Source organism: Borostomias antarcticus, assembly GCF_949987555.1.
Source record: "Borostomias antarcticus genome assembly, chromosome: 16".
Classification (NCBI taxonomy): Eukaryota; Metazoa; Chordata; class Actinopteri; order Stomiiformes; family Stomiidae; genus Borostomias; species Borostomias antarcticus.
The window spans coordinates 9,194,755-9,212,254 of NC_140249.1; the positions used below are offsets into that span (position 1 = coordinate 9,194,755).

Consider the following 17,500-nt stretch of genomic DNA (forward strand, 5'->3'; position numbering starts at 1 on the left):
TTCACTTCAAATAATAATGATCCACATCACCACAGCAGTATGTCAACATGCTAGATGATAGATTGATTTAAACGTTGAGTGATGATTTGTTTCAGATGATGATGGATCCAAGCACCTTGGCATAAGTGCGTTCCAAGCTTTGGCATACGATAATGTTTTCCTCTCGAGCTCTGAATTTATTCTAACCATGTAACATACATACAGTACATACATACATGCATGCATACATACATACATACATACATACATACATACATACATACATACATACATACATACATACATACATACATACATACATACATACATACATACATACAATGATTGTAGAAGCACAAAGGCACAGTAAAATAGGCTCCAATGAGTCTCATTGATATCATACCATATCTCAGAGCCTTAAAAATTTAATAGTATCCTTTGACTCTGCTCTGTTCATATAGCCATTCATCCCAGAGGGCTGAGTTGAACTGGGCAATAAAGAGAGGCTGGTATTGTGAAAATTCACCCAAAGCAGTAAACATTCGTCCTGCCTTCCATTCCTCTCGCCCTCCACCCTATCAAGAGACGGTTTGATGTGTGCCGGGCCGGACAGGAAGCCTGATGAGGGTTTTATTTCGGCGGACTCGTCAGTCCAACGGCGCTCCCTTCCTCCTCATCTAACACGGCCGATGATTAACCCTGCGGAACATCAACGTCTTGAGCCGTTCCCCTCCCCTCATCTTCCCTCGCTCACATTCTCACCCCCCCCCTCCCCAGATATGAGCATCCTCTCTCCTCCTGCGTTCCCCTCCCCTCCCTCGACCGCCCCCATCACTCTCAGCTGTCTTTGGGCCAGTCCTGCCCCTTCTCTCACCACGTTCCTTCCCTTCAACTGTCCTCAGTTCTCACCCCTTCCTTTGTCTCTCCATCCCCCCGTTCCTTTCCTTTCCATCTCTCCATCGATCGGCTCTCACCTCTCTCTCTCCCTCATTTCTCTACGACATGTGAGAGTCACCGCGGGGTCCGCTCCGTCTCCCTCTGCTGACTCATCTCGTGTCTGAGCGCGAGATGCGGCAGATCTTCGTTGACGGGTTCCACATCCCTTCCTCCCTGCTGTTCCTCCTGCCGATGGGGACAGGACGCGTCGCTAACCTCAAAAGGAACCGCGTTTACCGGGTTCCTTAACAGGGCCGGGGGTTTCTCCCATACTGTTCTGGGGCCACCTGGGTTTACACCTCACACACACACTGCTGCTGGCTAAGACTCTGCAGTCACTTTCTCAAATAGGCACCAGTAGTTTGTAAGTAGTTTGCGTCCCCTTGACTAATCAAGGGGTAAATCTATCATTTATAAACATGTATGAGTGGTCCTCATCAACATTAGGTGTAGAATAGTTCAGTATTTTCATGTATAATGGCTGTAGAATGAGAGTTGTTAGTATGTGATGAGCACGGTATTCTCTTAACCCAAAACTAACACTCCCATCTTCACAAGCTGAATTAGATGATTGACTCGAATCCCAAGGCAAAAAGGGAACCAAAGGTTTTAGATAGAAACAGTTTAATTGGTTAGCTATTTACCCACTTTCAGCCAATGCACACTCATGCATCGTTGTTTATCCGTAGGTAAACAGCGTCCCACAGCCATTGGTTTGCTTAGCTGTTGTTGTTGTACTGTATGTTATGGAGGAGAGATTAGTCACTCAGACAGGCATGTAACTGATACTGTGTTGAGCCTAGAAAAACAGACTGCTGTGATTCATTGAACTGTCGGAGTCCATACGCTCTGCATTCCACATGCACAGTTATTCATAAAAGATACACTGAGAATTACAGAGCCCCTAAAGTGACAATCATGGTGGAGAAAAGAAAAAAAAACATGGGGGAAAAAAAAAAATCATGGTGGAGAAAAAAAAATAGACATGGGGAAAAATAAAATTTATGGTGGAGAAAAATAAAATAAAACATGGTTGAAAGATATATACTTAAGTCTCCCTATCTTCCTCCCTGTCTCCCTTCCCCTGTCTCCTTTTCTCTTTCCCCTGGTCTCCTTCTCCCCCTGTCTCCTTCTCTCCCTGTCTCCCTCCCCCTCTCTATCTCTCCCTCCCTCTCTCTCTGTCTCCCTCTCTCCCTCTCTTTCTCTTTCGGGTCTCCCTCCCCCTCTCTCCCTCCCAGTCTCCCTCCCCTTGTCTCTGCGCCCGTCCAGTAACCCTGGGTGATGCTGATTGCTACACACGCCCTGGTCTGGTGTAGGCTAACGCACAATAACCATAGCCTACTACAGAAAGATAATAAATGAGTAATAAGGACACAATACAGTTAGGCCTACTGCAATTAGGAGAAGTGGGCTTACTTTAACACAGAAGCAACCACATCAAAATAGACTAATTTTACACATTACACCTGATGATGATGATACAGCAAATTGAGAAAATGCACAACCAAAATAGGATTTATTGTTCATATTTTCGAGACCCCCCAAAATGTCACAAATCGTGTTTTTAGGGGTGCTCATGTCTTATTTAGTGCAGCCATAGCTCCCCCGACTACCTGCACAGTAGTCTTACTGACACAGGTAGAAACAGACACAGTTAAGGCTATAGGGTCAGGGCTGAACCAACAGACAGAAACAAGATCCCTCTCTGAATTATTGAGGGGTAAATGTTGTACCATAGCTAAACAGTGTCAGTGGTCCCTGCTCTGACCTGGAAGTAGCCTACACCTGGAAGTAGGCTACATTTCAAAGTTGATGGGTAAATGTTGATGAGTAAGTTTTGCGAGATCTCGCAAAAGGTTTTGCGAGATCTCCTCACCCTCAACACTACTCACCCACCTCCTCATCCTCAACACTCCTCATCCTCAACACTCCTCAACCACAACACTCCTCACCCACAACACTCCTCACCAACCTCCTCACCCTCAACACTCCTCACCCACAACACTCCTCATCCTCAACACTCCTCACCCACCTCCTCACCAACCTCACCCACAACACTCCTCACCCACCTCCTCACCCACCTCCTCACCAACCTCCTCACCCTCAACACGCCTCACCCACAACACTCCTCACCCTCAACACTCCTCACCCACCTCCTCACCCTCAACACTCCTCACCCACCTCCTCACCAACCTCCTCACCCACAACACTCCTCACCCTCCTCCTCACCCACAACACTCCTCACCCACAACACTCCTCACCCTCAACACTCCTCACCCACAACACTCCTCACCCTCAACACTCCTCATCCACCTCCTCACCAACCTTTTGACTGGCTAACCGTTACTATCCCGTTGTCATGTTCTCACTTTGTTGAATGCACTGGAAAGGGCTGAGCATCAATCGCCCCTGGGCTAAGGTCTCATTCACAGAAGAGAGATAAACAAACGTAATGGTTTATATTTTATATTACATGGTATTGTACTTTTTAAACCACCAGACCATAACTTTGATGACAGCAACTTTTTTAAATGAGTAATCATTATGTGTATATATATATATATATATATATATATATATATAAATAATAATAATTACTTTTCACCACCGCCGGGGTGGCGCCCCATCACCCTTTATTGACCAGCCGCCACTGCTGTAGTTGTAATTACTTTGCCTTTTCAACTTGGACTTTGTGACTGGTTTACATATAAAAATACTACTATATATATATAATACTACAATTAATAATAATAGTAGTAGTAGTAATAGTAGAAGTATCATTTAATAAAATAATAATAACAGCAATAACAATAATAATTATTTTTATTATTGTTATTGTTATTATTAATTATTATCGATAATACTAACAATACACTTTCTTTAGCTTTTTCTATAGCACCTTTCAACCAGCAACTCCCAAAATCAAGATTTGCGTCTACCTGACCAGACTAATCTTGCGCGAATTGCACTGAGAAGAGCTCACAGAGAAATGTTTGGCACCTGTGAAGGCGTCAGTCTCCCTACTGCAGTGGAACATGATAGAGATGCTTAGTTTAAGCTAACGAGCCGCTCAGTCCTGGAGTGAGCCCCCGTGCATATTGATTTGTGTTGTTTGCGAACTGCGTGTTTAGGGTGTGTTTGAGTGAAAATGGAGCTTTGGGGCTTGCTGAAGTGAAATGGATGAGAGACAGTGTCAGCTATAGATTGGTTCTGTGTTTACAAGAGGATGCGCATGCAACCACTAGGCAAAAAGCTAACGTTATAGCTCCATTCAGCTTGTTGATACGGGACTACTGTAGCCTACTGTGAATATAAATAAAGTTCATTTGATTTTATTATCGGATTTATGCTGCCATAGAAACATATTTACATCAGTGTTTACTTCAGACAAGCTCGTTTTTAGCTAACATTAGCTAAAGATAACACCCTCTATAGTTAATTTACCAACATTGATCGCGATGAGTAACGTACATACTGTATGTTGCTGGCTTAACATGGCTCCGATTACCAGGAATATATGAAAAAATTGGTGCTAGCTGATGGCAACAGCCTTCCGGAGCCCTACTCCATCCCGGACCATCTCTTGATAGACGATATGTCCAAATGGCCCTGCATTGAATGGCCTCAGATCATGGATGTTTTAAGCCTCAGATCTACAGCTATCTAATCGAGAAACCGAGTGTATACGCGTGAGAGTTTACAGGCACACAAGTCACTGGACGCAGTGAACTATGTACTATGTGGTCATGTAAATAAAATCAAATTTTACGATGCCGGTCAGTTTTGTGTCCTGAGAGCAGGTGTTCTATCCAGCCAACGGCAGGGTCAAAAAATGCAGCTGTACGACGCATGGGTGTATGTACACAAATACATTGGCTGGATCCTGACAGCCAACTGCACATGTATGGCTGGGTAAGTGACAAGATTGGTCCAAGATAATTAAGTTCTACAATGAAAAGCCACCTTACTAATGTATCCTGTAGGTTGGCTTCATGTTGTAGCCATGCTGCAGCCATCATGTGCCAGGTTGAGTTGTCCGTGCGACGGGGCCAAGCAGGGACAGAACCGGTTGCAAGCTCAGCAGCTTTGAGGCATAATTAGCTACAGAGCTCCTGGCTACTGTTGCTAGCGAGTTCGTTTGCTTTTTGCCTAGAGGCTGCGTGCGCACTCTGCTGTGACGTAGGCGGCGAACCCATCTATACAGCTCTCTGAATCTGAGTTCTGAATTGTGTTTTCTTTGTGTGTGTATGTGTGTGTGCCTGTGTGTGTGTGTGTGTGTGTGTGTGTGCCTGTGTGTGTGTGTGTGTGTGTGTGTGCACGTGTGTGTGTGCGTGTGCACGTGTGCCTTACAGCCACAAAGTGGATCTTCCACACGTGCGGAGCATCCGGCCCAGAGGGGCCCACTCCTACCCAGTGCAACAACTCCTACAGAAACAGCAACGTCAACGTTACTGTGGGGACCAGGAGCCCAATCAAAGGCATCCAAACATGGCGGGTACCAGAGACCGGCATCTACAGGTAAGCAAACACCCAGTAAAAGAAGACTACGGCCCATGGCGTAGAGTTCCTGAGTGAAACAGGACCGGACACAGCGCCAAGAGGAAATGAGCCGTTTTTGAGGATTAGGGATCCTGGAATTGCGGGGTCAGTTGGACCGCCAAAACTGCCAATTCTGGGCTGTGAAAATGGCTAATAGTAGACACATACTGTAGGACACACACACATGCACACCCTGACAGAATAGCATGCAGACCAACCACAAAGGCTTTATTCAACTTTATGGGTCACAAATAGCACATTTTCTCACATGGTGCTGGCTAGATTGTAATCAGGATTGTGGCAGCAACCAATAGCTCTAAGAATAAGCAACATTAATAATGAAGGTCATCTGCAAAGAAACAGTCTGTCTACTCGGTAAACTGCCAGATACAGGTATATTGTTTTTTGGGGAAAAAACTCATATTGCCTGGCAACATTTATAATCACATCATATATTATTTTTCAGAGTCACCACACAAGTGTTAAAGTGATTCCAAAGACAGAAGTCAATCAATCCAACTGCTAACTATACTCATTTACTGGACATTTATTCCCATGGCCTCGAGCGTGCATGTTTGTTTACAACTGTAAACAAGCACACGCATATGCACACACACGCACACACACAGTCCACACACAGGTACTTCAACACACAGGTACTTCAACAGAAGCCTACAGTGGCTCCAATCCATCCTCGTCTTTGCTGCGAGGGCTGTCTATTGATTCACCTTCCTCTGCGAATGGGGAATTAGCGCTAATAAGAGTCTTTCAGAGGAGAGAGCAGGTGTAATGGCAGCTAAATAGTTGGATTGGCAGACTATTACTCCAGACTCCACACCGCCAAGCTGCCCTTAAGGAAGAGGCTGTCAGAATGATGCTTAGATTATAAGTACTCCCACTGGGTGGTTCAACGAGAGAGACTCTCTCTCTCTCTCAGACACACACACCTATACACACACACACACACATACACTAGGGGTGTGCCGGGAGCCCGCTATTTGTATTTGTATTTGACAGCTAATTAGTTGGATTCTGAAGTGGGCGGGGCTTAAACCGGAAGTCGGTTCAAAACAGTTTAAACTGAGGGGAAATGTCATTTCTTTAACCTAATATTAATTGGCATTGCAATTGCTGTGCTTTCAACGCATCAGAATTGCTGTTCATATATTGTTATTATTATTATTATTATTGATTATGAAGTAAAATTCCTCATCATCATCATCCTGTATGTTTCTATTTTAACAAACTATGAAGTGTCAGAACCCCACCACCACCCTTAACTGGAGGACATTCTACATTTAGTTAGAAACTGAAAAACATTTTTCTAAATCAAAATATAAGTCCTTATAGCAACTTTGCTAGAACAGCTAAAGCCCTCCTTACGTTCGTTGCCTGCCTACTATCTGGCTCCTCAGCGCGCTCCAAACTTTCTCTCCCTCTCCGCGTTGTCTAGACGTCTAGACAGACAGCAGGTGCGAGACTGCAAGCTTGTGCGCCTCTGTCTCTCTCTCTCTCCCTCGTCGTGTCAACAAGCAGACAGAACGTGCGCGTATCACTCGCTCATACAGTATTTGACTGTTCTCCCCCCTCCCGAATATTTTTACAATATTCGTACGAATTTAATATTCGGGAAAAAGCTAGGCTACTATTTGTGCTCATCCGAATACCGTATTCGTATTCGGGCACACCCCTAATATACACTCACACACGCACGCACGCACACACACACACAGACACACACACACACACACACACACACGACGCGGTAGTCTCTCGGTGTGTGGCCCCAAAGCCCCAATCTCTCCCCACACCTCCACCTCCATCATTTCCCAGCAATGAGCGCTCGACTGGGCAATCTGCTAATTGATCCGCACCGATCGGTGAAGAATGAGTGAATGCACCACATCTCCCTTTTCAAAAGTCATTAGGGGAGCAGCTGAGGCAGCTCTGCCAACCCATGCGCTCTGCATCAGGGAGGACATATCGACACGCTCACAAAAAAATCATCACGTTTTCTAAGGTAGAGCTGAGGAGGGAATAGATCTCATTTTCCCAGTATATCAGCTGCAGGGTTGATTCACTGACAAAGATAAAGACAAAGCTACACTGGTTTGTGTTGTATTTGTTGGGTCACCACGGTTTCAAGCATAATGACTGCTTATGAATGACATTCTATCGTTAGGAAAACATCACTGGGAATTTGGTTTTTAGGCTTAATGAGACCTGTCTTTCAGGAGTGCATGCATTGTGCAGTATTGTGATAATGATATAATGAGTTTTGCACAAACTGTGAGTGTGTGTGCGTGCGTGTGTGTGTGTCTGTGTCTGTTGAAAACAGGATCACAGCCTACGGAGCTGCCGGCGGACGCAGCGTCTTGGCCATGAGCAGGTCACATGGTGTCTACATCACAGGGGACTTCCTGTTACAGAGTGGCGAGCTGCTTCACATCCTGGTCGGCCAGCAAGGGGAGGATGCATGCCCCAACGTGAGTCAAGGGCTTGTGGTCTACATCTGTACATCCCACTGCGGTGTCTCAGGTCGGCTGACCAGTCGCTCCTGGTCGTCCCTAAATCCAGACTAAAGCACAGAGGGGACCGAGCCTTTGCCGTCGTTGCCCCCAAACTCTGGAACAAGCTGCCCCCCCCCCCCCCCCACATTAGGCCCCAACACTTCCAGTGTTTAAGTCCCGCCTAAAAACACATTTGTTTTCCCTGGCGTTTAAATACTAAGTATCAGAGTAGCTCTTTAATATATTTCATTATACTTCTATTGTCCTATTATGTTGTCTACTGTGTTTTTTGTATTTATTGAAATGGAAAGCACATTGGTCAGCTCTTGTTGTTTTAAATGTGCTCTATAAATAAAGTAAATTGGATTGGATTGGAAAGAATGTTTTGTGAGTCCTTAGGCATGAGTGGGCCACTCTCTCTCCACCAACATGCGTCTTTAGAATGGTGGTTTCATTTGATACAAACTCAAGAGCTGAGTTATTGTGTTCAAAGTTTTACTTGTACCTTTTGGAGCCACACCACTTACCAAGAGACTCATGATCCATGCTGTACACTCACTGTGACCCATGCCGTGTTCTAGAGGAAGGAACTATTCACTTACAATGTGCTGAATACATATCTTTGGAGTTTTTTAGGCTGAGGGTGAAGCAAAATAACCTTCTGAAATATCCTATGCCTCGACCAATAATTTGACAATTATTTGTGCTGATTTGAAAACTTAATTGAACTCAATCTCATCTGGACTCTGTGGGCGCCTATCCAGGGATTAACTGTGAAAAGAGTTTTCTTGGCTGGACTCCTCGTCTGATAGAAATCCTGATTCGAAGGAAGGGGGAACATAATAATGATGCACAGGAGGAAGAGAAGTCATTAGCTGTGTTTGGAATCGCTCCCTCGTTCCCTCACTCCCTATTCCCTATATAGGGTTCACCATGTAGTGAACTACCTAGGGAACGGCGAAAATGTAGGGTACATGCACTGTTCCCTGGAAATCAAGGTGAATTGTGGGTAATAAATAGTGGACTATATAGGGAACGAAAATTCCGTTGAGAATTCGGACACTACAAACAAAATGGCTGACGCCCTATATAGTGCACTATATAGTGAATAGGGAGCGATTCCGAACACAGCTTTTCAAGGTCTCGCTGGTTTTCCATCAGCCCTGATAATAGCAGAGCACGGACTCTTCAAAGGGTTTCTTTGGAAGTGATTTGTTCAGGAGGGCATTTTGTTCCCCGCTCGGACACACGCACACATACGCACACACACACACACACACACACACACGCACACGCCCCCCCCCCCCCCCGCCCCCCACCCCCCGGGGCACTGGCCAAGTCTGGCGTCCACTGTCCCCTCCCTCCTCCCCCCCCACCTCCCTCGCCCCTCCCTCCTCCCTCCCACCTCCCTCCCACCTCCCTCCCCCGCACCTCACCCGTCAGTCAGAGCAGCAGCTCCGCTGATACAGTAGCCGTGGGCCAGATTGATTAGAGGCCGAACAGGGATACTGGAGAGAGCTGACTTGGCACATTGCTTATAACCTGCCATCCTCAGATTGGTTTTCTTTATGCCTTAAATCTCTCACTTTTAACAATACCCAACCGCCATGGCTTCGGAGGGCCTAGTGATATATACTCTGAGTGTGTGTGTGTGGGGGGGAGGGGGCAACTGGCATGGCCGATGTCAACTGTCTTAAGTCAAGGACTCTCTCCTTCCCATTGGCAGCCCAGCGGGATTCTGAACAGGATATGTGTGGAGCAGAGCGGCCCATTGGACAACAGGACCCAGGTCAAAGGGGGCGGGGGAGGAGGGGGTGGAGCCACCTATGTTTTCAAGGTAAGGAGGGGGAGCTGGGTGGTTTTTTTTATATTTTATTTTAGCCCATACATACAGTAGGCATGATTCATATGTTGACACTGTTAACACAGGCTGTTGATACAAAGGGAAAGTGATGAGAAAAGTAAGCCATGATGGAGCTGGGCTAGATCTGTTAGCCCAGACTCTTTAGCCTATGTAAACATTGGAGTTCTGTCTTCTGGTGACACTTTAGCATCCGCGGGACTTCTGCTTAAAGGACAGGTTTGGAATTTAGCACTATAAGCCATGATTAAAGGTTATTTACGATCATACACAACGGCTGATATCAAATTTTCGTCAAACCGTGCACTCGAGATATAGTCTGTCACCACTAACACACTCAATGGATCCATACGTGTATAGACAAAATCCCTCAAAAACACCATTAACTCTCGTTTTCAAAGACAGGAAACTCACTGAATGGTCACTGGTGTCCTTTGATGTTCGACAAGAAAATTGCCACAAAGTATGCTTCCAATCAGGTTCCAATCAGCCTGGCCATCCTGATCACATGAGCTCCTGTTTCCCACTGCAGATCAATTTGGCCACGCCCCCATTCCACTGTTCCACCCGGCAGATATTTGCTGGACCAATCACAACCGTTTATATAATATAGAGCGAGATTGATACAACAACTGTACACATTTGATATGTTGATACACGGCGAATATAACGACTTACCCACGTTCCGTTGCTCTGATTGGTTATAGGTCTATCCAATTGCATCCAGAGGCATTTTAGTCTGCGACTGTTGGTAACGCCCCTTCGAAATCAAAAAATAAACTCATGAGCTCCAGACTATTCGCGTTATTGCGAATTGGGTCTGGCGAGGCCAGGCTACGTTATTCCAAGGTTACATTTGAATACTAATGTAAATAACATCACCATGGTTACAGATGGAGAAGGGAGTCTACATCCCCTTGATCATCGCTGCCGGAGGCGGGGGCCGGGGGTACAGTAGCCAATCAGAGAGCCAGGTGGAGCTGATGGACACTGACCTCAGCACACCTGGACGCAACGGGAGGTCCGGCACAGCAGGTGTGTGTGTTGCTGTGTTTGATTTAACTGTGTAGTATAAGAATGAATGTATTCGGTATCCTCATCTTTTGCATTTGGTATGTGGTTGGTTGGTTGGTTGTGTGTGTGTGTATGCATGGTCTATGTGGGGGCCCTGCTGCCCACCCACACCGCAGGGTGTGAGGATAAGAGCAGGAGAACCAGACCCCCTGCTGAGCTCGATTAACAGCTCCACAGAACTATTCACCACTCTCATGGCACGGCCAGACCCACTCCACATCTGACCACTGGGGCGCGGCCAGACCCACTCCACATCTGACCACTGGGCCGCCTCTCTGTGATTATCTACTAAATATGCACCGGTGGGGGTAGATCTGACCCTGCTGTTGTACACAGCCTGCATCTCCTTATAAAGGGCTCTTTGGGAATTGCGTGGAAAGGCTTTTTTCGGGAGCTTTGATGTTCAGATAGCATACGCATGTGACGTCGGCTCGTTCTTGTAAACACGGCCATTTGTCTGTGAGCCTCTTATGCCTCTATTTTAGGGTTGATATATGAGCGTAATAGCCAGGGCTACCTCAGTGCACTAATCTTTCTTTACTGGGGAAAACAAGTCTCAGTACAAGTCTAGCAGAATGCAGCATGGAGCGCCACCATTATCTGTTTCCTCTGATCACGGCTTTCATTACTCACTGGTTTTGAGTCCACACACTCTCAGCTGAACAGGAGATAATGATTACGCGGCGCTGTTCAGTAGCCCTGATGTTCACTCGGAGGAACCTGATGAAAATGAAAAATGCAGTGAGTCTGGAGTGTTGGGAGCTGGCAGAGAGGATGTGCTTCTATCTAGCTGTGAGGTGAGGAGAGGATATGGGCCTGGGGTCTGGCTGGGGCGAGGTGGATTGGTGCTTAAGGGATCTTAATTAAATTTTTTGTGTGTGTTTGTAGTTTTTGGTGCTGCTTTTCCTTGGTACTCTGGTATTATCGTCAGTTGTCTTCCATGCATGGGTGCATGAAATTATGAGTTTGTGTGTGTGCTTACAATCTCACTCTCTGGAATATTTGATGTATTTATAAGATAATTCATTCTCACACATTGGAATATCTTCCCTGCATCCACATCCAGCAACTGTGTGTAGAGTGTAGCCTAAAGGTGTTGGTGTGTGTGTGTGTGTGTGTGTGTGTGTGTGTGTGTGTGTGTGTGTGTGTGTGTGTGTGTGTGTGTGTGTGTGGGGGGGGGGGTGGGGGGGGGCGCATGCACCAGGTGGAGGCGGCGGCTGGAAGGACAGCAGCCCTGTGATCCGGGGCGGGAGACCCCTGGTGCTGGGGGGCCAGGGGGGACAGCCTTGCCAGAAGTTTGGCTGGCAGACCCGGGGGGGCTTCGGGGGAGGCGGGGGCGCGTGCACATCCGGTGGTGGGGGAGGCGGTTACAGAGGTGAGCTAAAACGCCATTTTGGTGCACATTCATTTGGGAGGCCTAATAGTTATTATAATTAGTGGCAACCCAGATGCTCAATACTGCAATATTTGTATCCAGGTTTTCGACATTAAAATATTAGAATAATAGTAATACTAAATTCAATGTATTTTTATTTTATTTTATTCGTCACATGCACAGAAATACAGGGTAAATACATTGTATTTATATATAGCTCCTTTCCAGATGCTCAACGTGCTATTGAGGGGGATCAGACAGCCTCTTCACCTTACTTCACCTCATAGGGTTATATATCCTAGCCCAGTGTTATTGGTCCACTTCCATACCCAGTAGGTTCTCTGAAGGTGGGTCGTTGGTCATGGTCCTCTCATGTTTATCCCTCTGTGTTTAACTGTCTCCAGGAGGCAACACCACCACCAACAGCCCCCAGCGGGACGGGCAGGACGGGTCCTCCTACCTCAGCCAGGAGGGAGAGATGTTCCTGGACCCTCTCAAAGGTAGGGGGAGATGTTCCTGGACCCTCTCAAAGGTAGGGAGAGATGTTCCTGGACCCTCTCAAAGGTAGGGAGAGATGTTCCTGGACCCTCTCAAAGGTAGGGAGAGATGTTCCTGGACCCTCTCAAAGGTAGGGAGAGATGTTCCTGGACCCTCTCAAAGGTAGGGAGAGATGTTCCTGGACCCTCTCATAGGTAACGCAGGCAGACAGTGCAGAGGGAGGGAGCTTCCATCCACCGCCATCGCCCTGTGTTAGACACACGCTGCTTCCAGCACTGTAAACATGCTGATTGTTCAGTTGTTGCCTTAGACTCACGAGTCATTCAATAAGCGCTTTGCTCAGCTAGAGACCGAGGACTTTCATTCAGATTTTGTCGCTTAAATTGGGTGAAAACAAAAATTTGAGAGTTTAAATAAAAACCTGGATTGCAAAACCAATTCAAGAGAGTTGATGACGAATTGCAGAACCAGTCCAAAGTCTTTAGGGCATAGCTTTGTTCAGGTTTGAACCAATCCAAAGTCTTTAGGGCATAGCTTTGTTCAGGTTTGAATCAATCCAAAGTCTTTAGGGCATAGGTTTGTTCAGGTTGGAACCAATCCAAAGCAGTAGGCGTAGTGTCGTTACCGGCCGTTCTAGCGACTGTTTCAACATAGAGCGCTCAGATGTTGGGAAGGTGGAGATTAGGGTTAGAGTAGAGTCTGGTATTGGGAGACCATTGTTGTCCATGATACACTACTCATAGAAAGCTTTAGATGCTCTTACATACTGGCGGCTTTCTGATTTTTTTTCTCTCTCTCTCCCTCTCTCTCTCTCTCTCAAACACACACTCATTCACTCACTCCTAACCCTGCGTGTGTGTGTGTGTGTGTGTGTGTGTGTGTGTGTGTGTGTGTGTGTGTGTGTGTGTGTGTGTGTCAGGTATGGAAGGTAATGGGGAGGTGATCATCAGTCCGGTGCAGAACTGTAGCCACTGTGAGACAGACGAGTGTCACGAGACGGAGGCAGGGACACTATGCTACTGTGACCAGGACCTGGTCCTCGCCTCCGACGGAGTGTCCTGCGTCAACGCCTCAGGTCAGACATCCACACAAACACTCACACAACTGGCTCAAACATACGCACACACACACACACAAGCACATACATGCAAATATGCAGAAAACACCAAGGACAAACACACACAAATATGCAGAAAACACCATGGACAAACACACACAATCACACAGAAACACGCACGCATGCATGCACTGTTGGAGCACTTTCTCATCTTATTTTGAAATTAATTTCGATGAATTGAACAGTACCCTTTATAGATTACAATTTAATTAGCAGTGGTTTATTAAATTCTCCTTCTCCTAATTAAACCTCTTTAATTTTTGAAAACCTTTATCTTGCCTTATAATGGTGTGTTCATCATTTATGATAATTATCAATCTTTGAGACAACCTGCAAGAGTGGGTTTCTATGCTGAGATGAAATAATAAATGGGAACCTCTCAATAGTTTGGAGTGGCTCCCTCCCCTTGCTTCCTCTCATTCAACTAAATTCAATGTTACAACACGGGGCAGGATCAAGGTGAGATCGAACCTTCATCACTACTGTATCAGTGGGACTCATCCTCTATTGTCACATTGGATGATAACGAGGTGACGAGGAGAGGTTGCCACCAAAGACTATCGAGACGAGTCCCTGGTCTCCAGCCTTTGTTGCTGTCAGTGTCATGTGATTGATTCAAGTTGTATTCCCCTGGTGTGTGTGCCCCGCCCTGTCCTCCCAGTGGAGCCCCTCCCCCCTCCGACCTCGCTGTCTCACCTGGCCCTGGGCCTGTCCGTGGGGACCTCCGCCCTCATCGCTGCCCTGCTGCTGGCCGTGTCCGCCGTCATGATCAGTGAGTGGCCATAGGCATGGGCATGGGCACGCACACACACACATGCACACACACACACACACACACACACACACACACACACACACACACACACACTACACAGAATGTAGCCTCCTAATCATTAGCCAGTAGACACCAATTGAGAGAGAGAGAGCGCTATCTCTCTGAACGCTATCTCACTCACCCACACACACACACACACCCGCACACACACAGACACAGACACATGTTTACCGCAGAGCCTCCAGACCATTACCCAAGGGGCATTTTGTGTGCCTGAGAGTGTGTTTGAGGGTGCGCCCGCCACCATCACACCCAGACATCATCCCTCAGTGAGCCAGCGAGGCCCACACACCTCATTATCACACCCAGACATCATCCCTCAGTGAGCCAGCGAGGCCCACGCACCTCATTATCACACCCAGACATCATCCCTCAGTGAGCCAGCGAGGCCCACGCACCTCATTATCACACCCAGACATCATCCCTCAGTGAGCCAGCAAGGCCCACGCACCTCATTATCATACCCAGACATCATCCCTCAGTGAGCCAGCGAGGCCCACGCACCTCATTATCATACCCAGACATCATCCCTCAGTGAGCCAGCGAGGCCCACGCACCTCATTATCACACCCAGACATCATCCCTCAGTGAGCCAGCGAGGCCCACGCACCTCATTATCACACCCAGACATCATCCCTCAGTGAGCCAGCGAGGCCCACACACCTCATTATCACACCCAGACATCATCCCTCAATGAGCCAGCGAGGCCCACGCACCTCATTATCACACCCAGACATCATCCCTCAGTGAGCCAGCAAGGCCCACGCACCTCATTATCACACCCAGACATCATCCCTCAGTGAGCCAGCAAGGCCCACGCACCTCATCATCACACCCAGACATCATCCCTCAGTGAGCCAGCGAGGCCCACGCGCCTCATTATCACACCCAGACATCATCCCTCAGTGAGCCAGCGAGGCCCACGCACCTCATTATCACACCCAGACATTATCCCTCAGTGAGCCAGCGAGGCCCACGCACCTCATTATCACACCCAGACATCATCCCTCAGTGAGCCAGCGAGGCCCACGGACCTCATTATTACACCCAGACATCATCCCTCAGTGAGCCAGCGAGGCCCACGCACCTCATTATCACACCCAGACATCATCCCTCAGTGAGCCAGCGAGGCCCACGCACCTCATTATCACACCCAGACATCATCCCTCAGTGAGCCAGTAAGGCCCACGCACCTCATTATCACACCCAGACATCATCCCTCAGTGAGCCAGCGAGGCCCACGCACCTCATTATCACACCCAGACATCATCCCTCAGTGAGCCAGCGAGGCCCACACACCTCATTATCACACCCAGACATCATCCCTCAATGAGCCAGCGAGGCCCACGCACCTCATTATCACACCCAGACATCATCCCTCAGTGAGCCAGCAAGGCCCACGCACCTCATTATCACACCCAGACATCATCCCTCAGTGAGCCAGCAAGGCCCACGCACCTCATCATCACACCCAGACATCATCCCTCAGTGAGCCAGCGAGGCCCACGCGCCTCATTATCACACCCAGACATCATCCCTCAGTGAGCCAGCGAGGCCCACGCACCTCATTATCACACCCAGACATTATCCCTCAGTGAGCCAGCGAGGCCCACGCACCTCATTATCACACCCAGACATCATCCCTCAGTGAGCCAGCGAGGCCCACGGACCTCATTATTACACCCAGACATCATCCCTCAGTGAGCCAGCGAGGCCCACGCACCTCATTATCACACCCAGACATCATCCCTCAGTGAGCCAGCGAGGCCCACGCACCTCATTATCACACCCAGACATCATCCCTCAGTGAGCCAGTAAGGCCCACGCACCTCATTATCACACCCAGACATCATCCCTCAGTGAGCCAGCGAGGCCCACGCACCTCATTATCACACCCAGACATCATCCCTCAGTGAGCCAGCGAGGCCCACGCACCTCATTATCACACCCAGACATCATCCCTCAGTGAGCCAGCGAGGCCCACGCACCTCATTATCACCCCGGAGGGGACGCTCTTTATTCGGACACACAATGACACACACATTGCACACATAGTGAGAGGTGACAGGCCACAATGACACTAACATTCCATTTCCCAGTGTTGCTGGTGGAAATAGTTCCCTGCATTTCCCCCATCCAAGCTGTCCTCCCTCCCGTCCAAGCTGTCCTCCCTCCTGTCCCAAGCTGTCCTCCCTCCCGTCCAAGCTGTCCTCACTCCCGTCCCAAGCTGTCCTCCCTCCTGTCCCAAGCTGTCCTCCCTCCCGTCCCAAGCTGTCCTCCCTCCCGTCCCAAGCTGTCCTCACTCCCGTCCCAAGCTGTCCTCCCTCCCGTCCCAAGCTGTCCTCACTCCCGTCCCAAGCTGTCCTCCCTCCCGTCCAAGCTGTCCTCCCTCCTGTCCCAAGCTGTCCTCCCTCCCGTCCCAAGATGTCCTTCCTCCCGTCCCAAGCTGTCCTCTCTCCTTTCCAAACTGTCCTCCCTCCTGTCCAAGCTGTCCTCCCTCCTGTCCAAGCTGTCCTCCCTCCCCTCCCAAACTGTCCTCCCTCCTGGGAGAAGCCGGGGGCACAGCGGGCAGTCTGACCACGTGATCCGTCCAGGTCCTGGTCAGGGACCGGACTGAAGAGCAGAGTTCTGCATGTTCCTCATATTGGGTTCTTTAGGAGAACACGGGGAGAACATGCACACTCTGCACAGAAAGGCTCAGGACCTTCTTGCTGTGAGGTGACAGTGCTAAGTACTGCGCCACCGTGCCACCTGTGAGCGAGGTAGCATCCTGCTC

At 48.3% G+C, this 17,500-nt stretch overlaps 1 protein-coding gene across 1 annotated transcript in view; it reads left to right on the forward strand.

The window, feature by feature from the left end:
- Positions 1-17,500, forward strand: part of alk (ALK receptor tyrosine kinase) — a gene marked incomplete at both ends in the record, with an annotated part of 479,282 nt that overhangs the window by 444,242 nt on the left and 17,540 nt on the right. The window contains 8 exons of the mRNA XM_084451093.1: positions 5,268-5,433; positions 7,793-7,940; positions 9,691-9,801; positions 10,719-10,860; positions 12,104-12,274; positions 12,679-12,774; positions 13,692-13,847; positions 14,551-14,661. Of these exons, the coding sequence (XP_084307219.1) occupies positions 5,268-5,433; positions 7,793-7,940; positions 9,691-9,801; positions 10,719-10,860; positions 12,104-12,274; positions 12,679-12,774; positions 13,692-13,847; positions 14,551-14,661 (1,101 nt within the window). The remainder of the gene's footprint in view (positions 1-5,267; positions 5,434-7,792; positions 7,941-9,690; positions 9,802-10,718; positions 10,861-12,103; positions 12,275-12,678; positions 12,775-13,691; positions 13,848-14,550; positions 14,662-17,500) is intronic.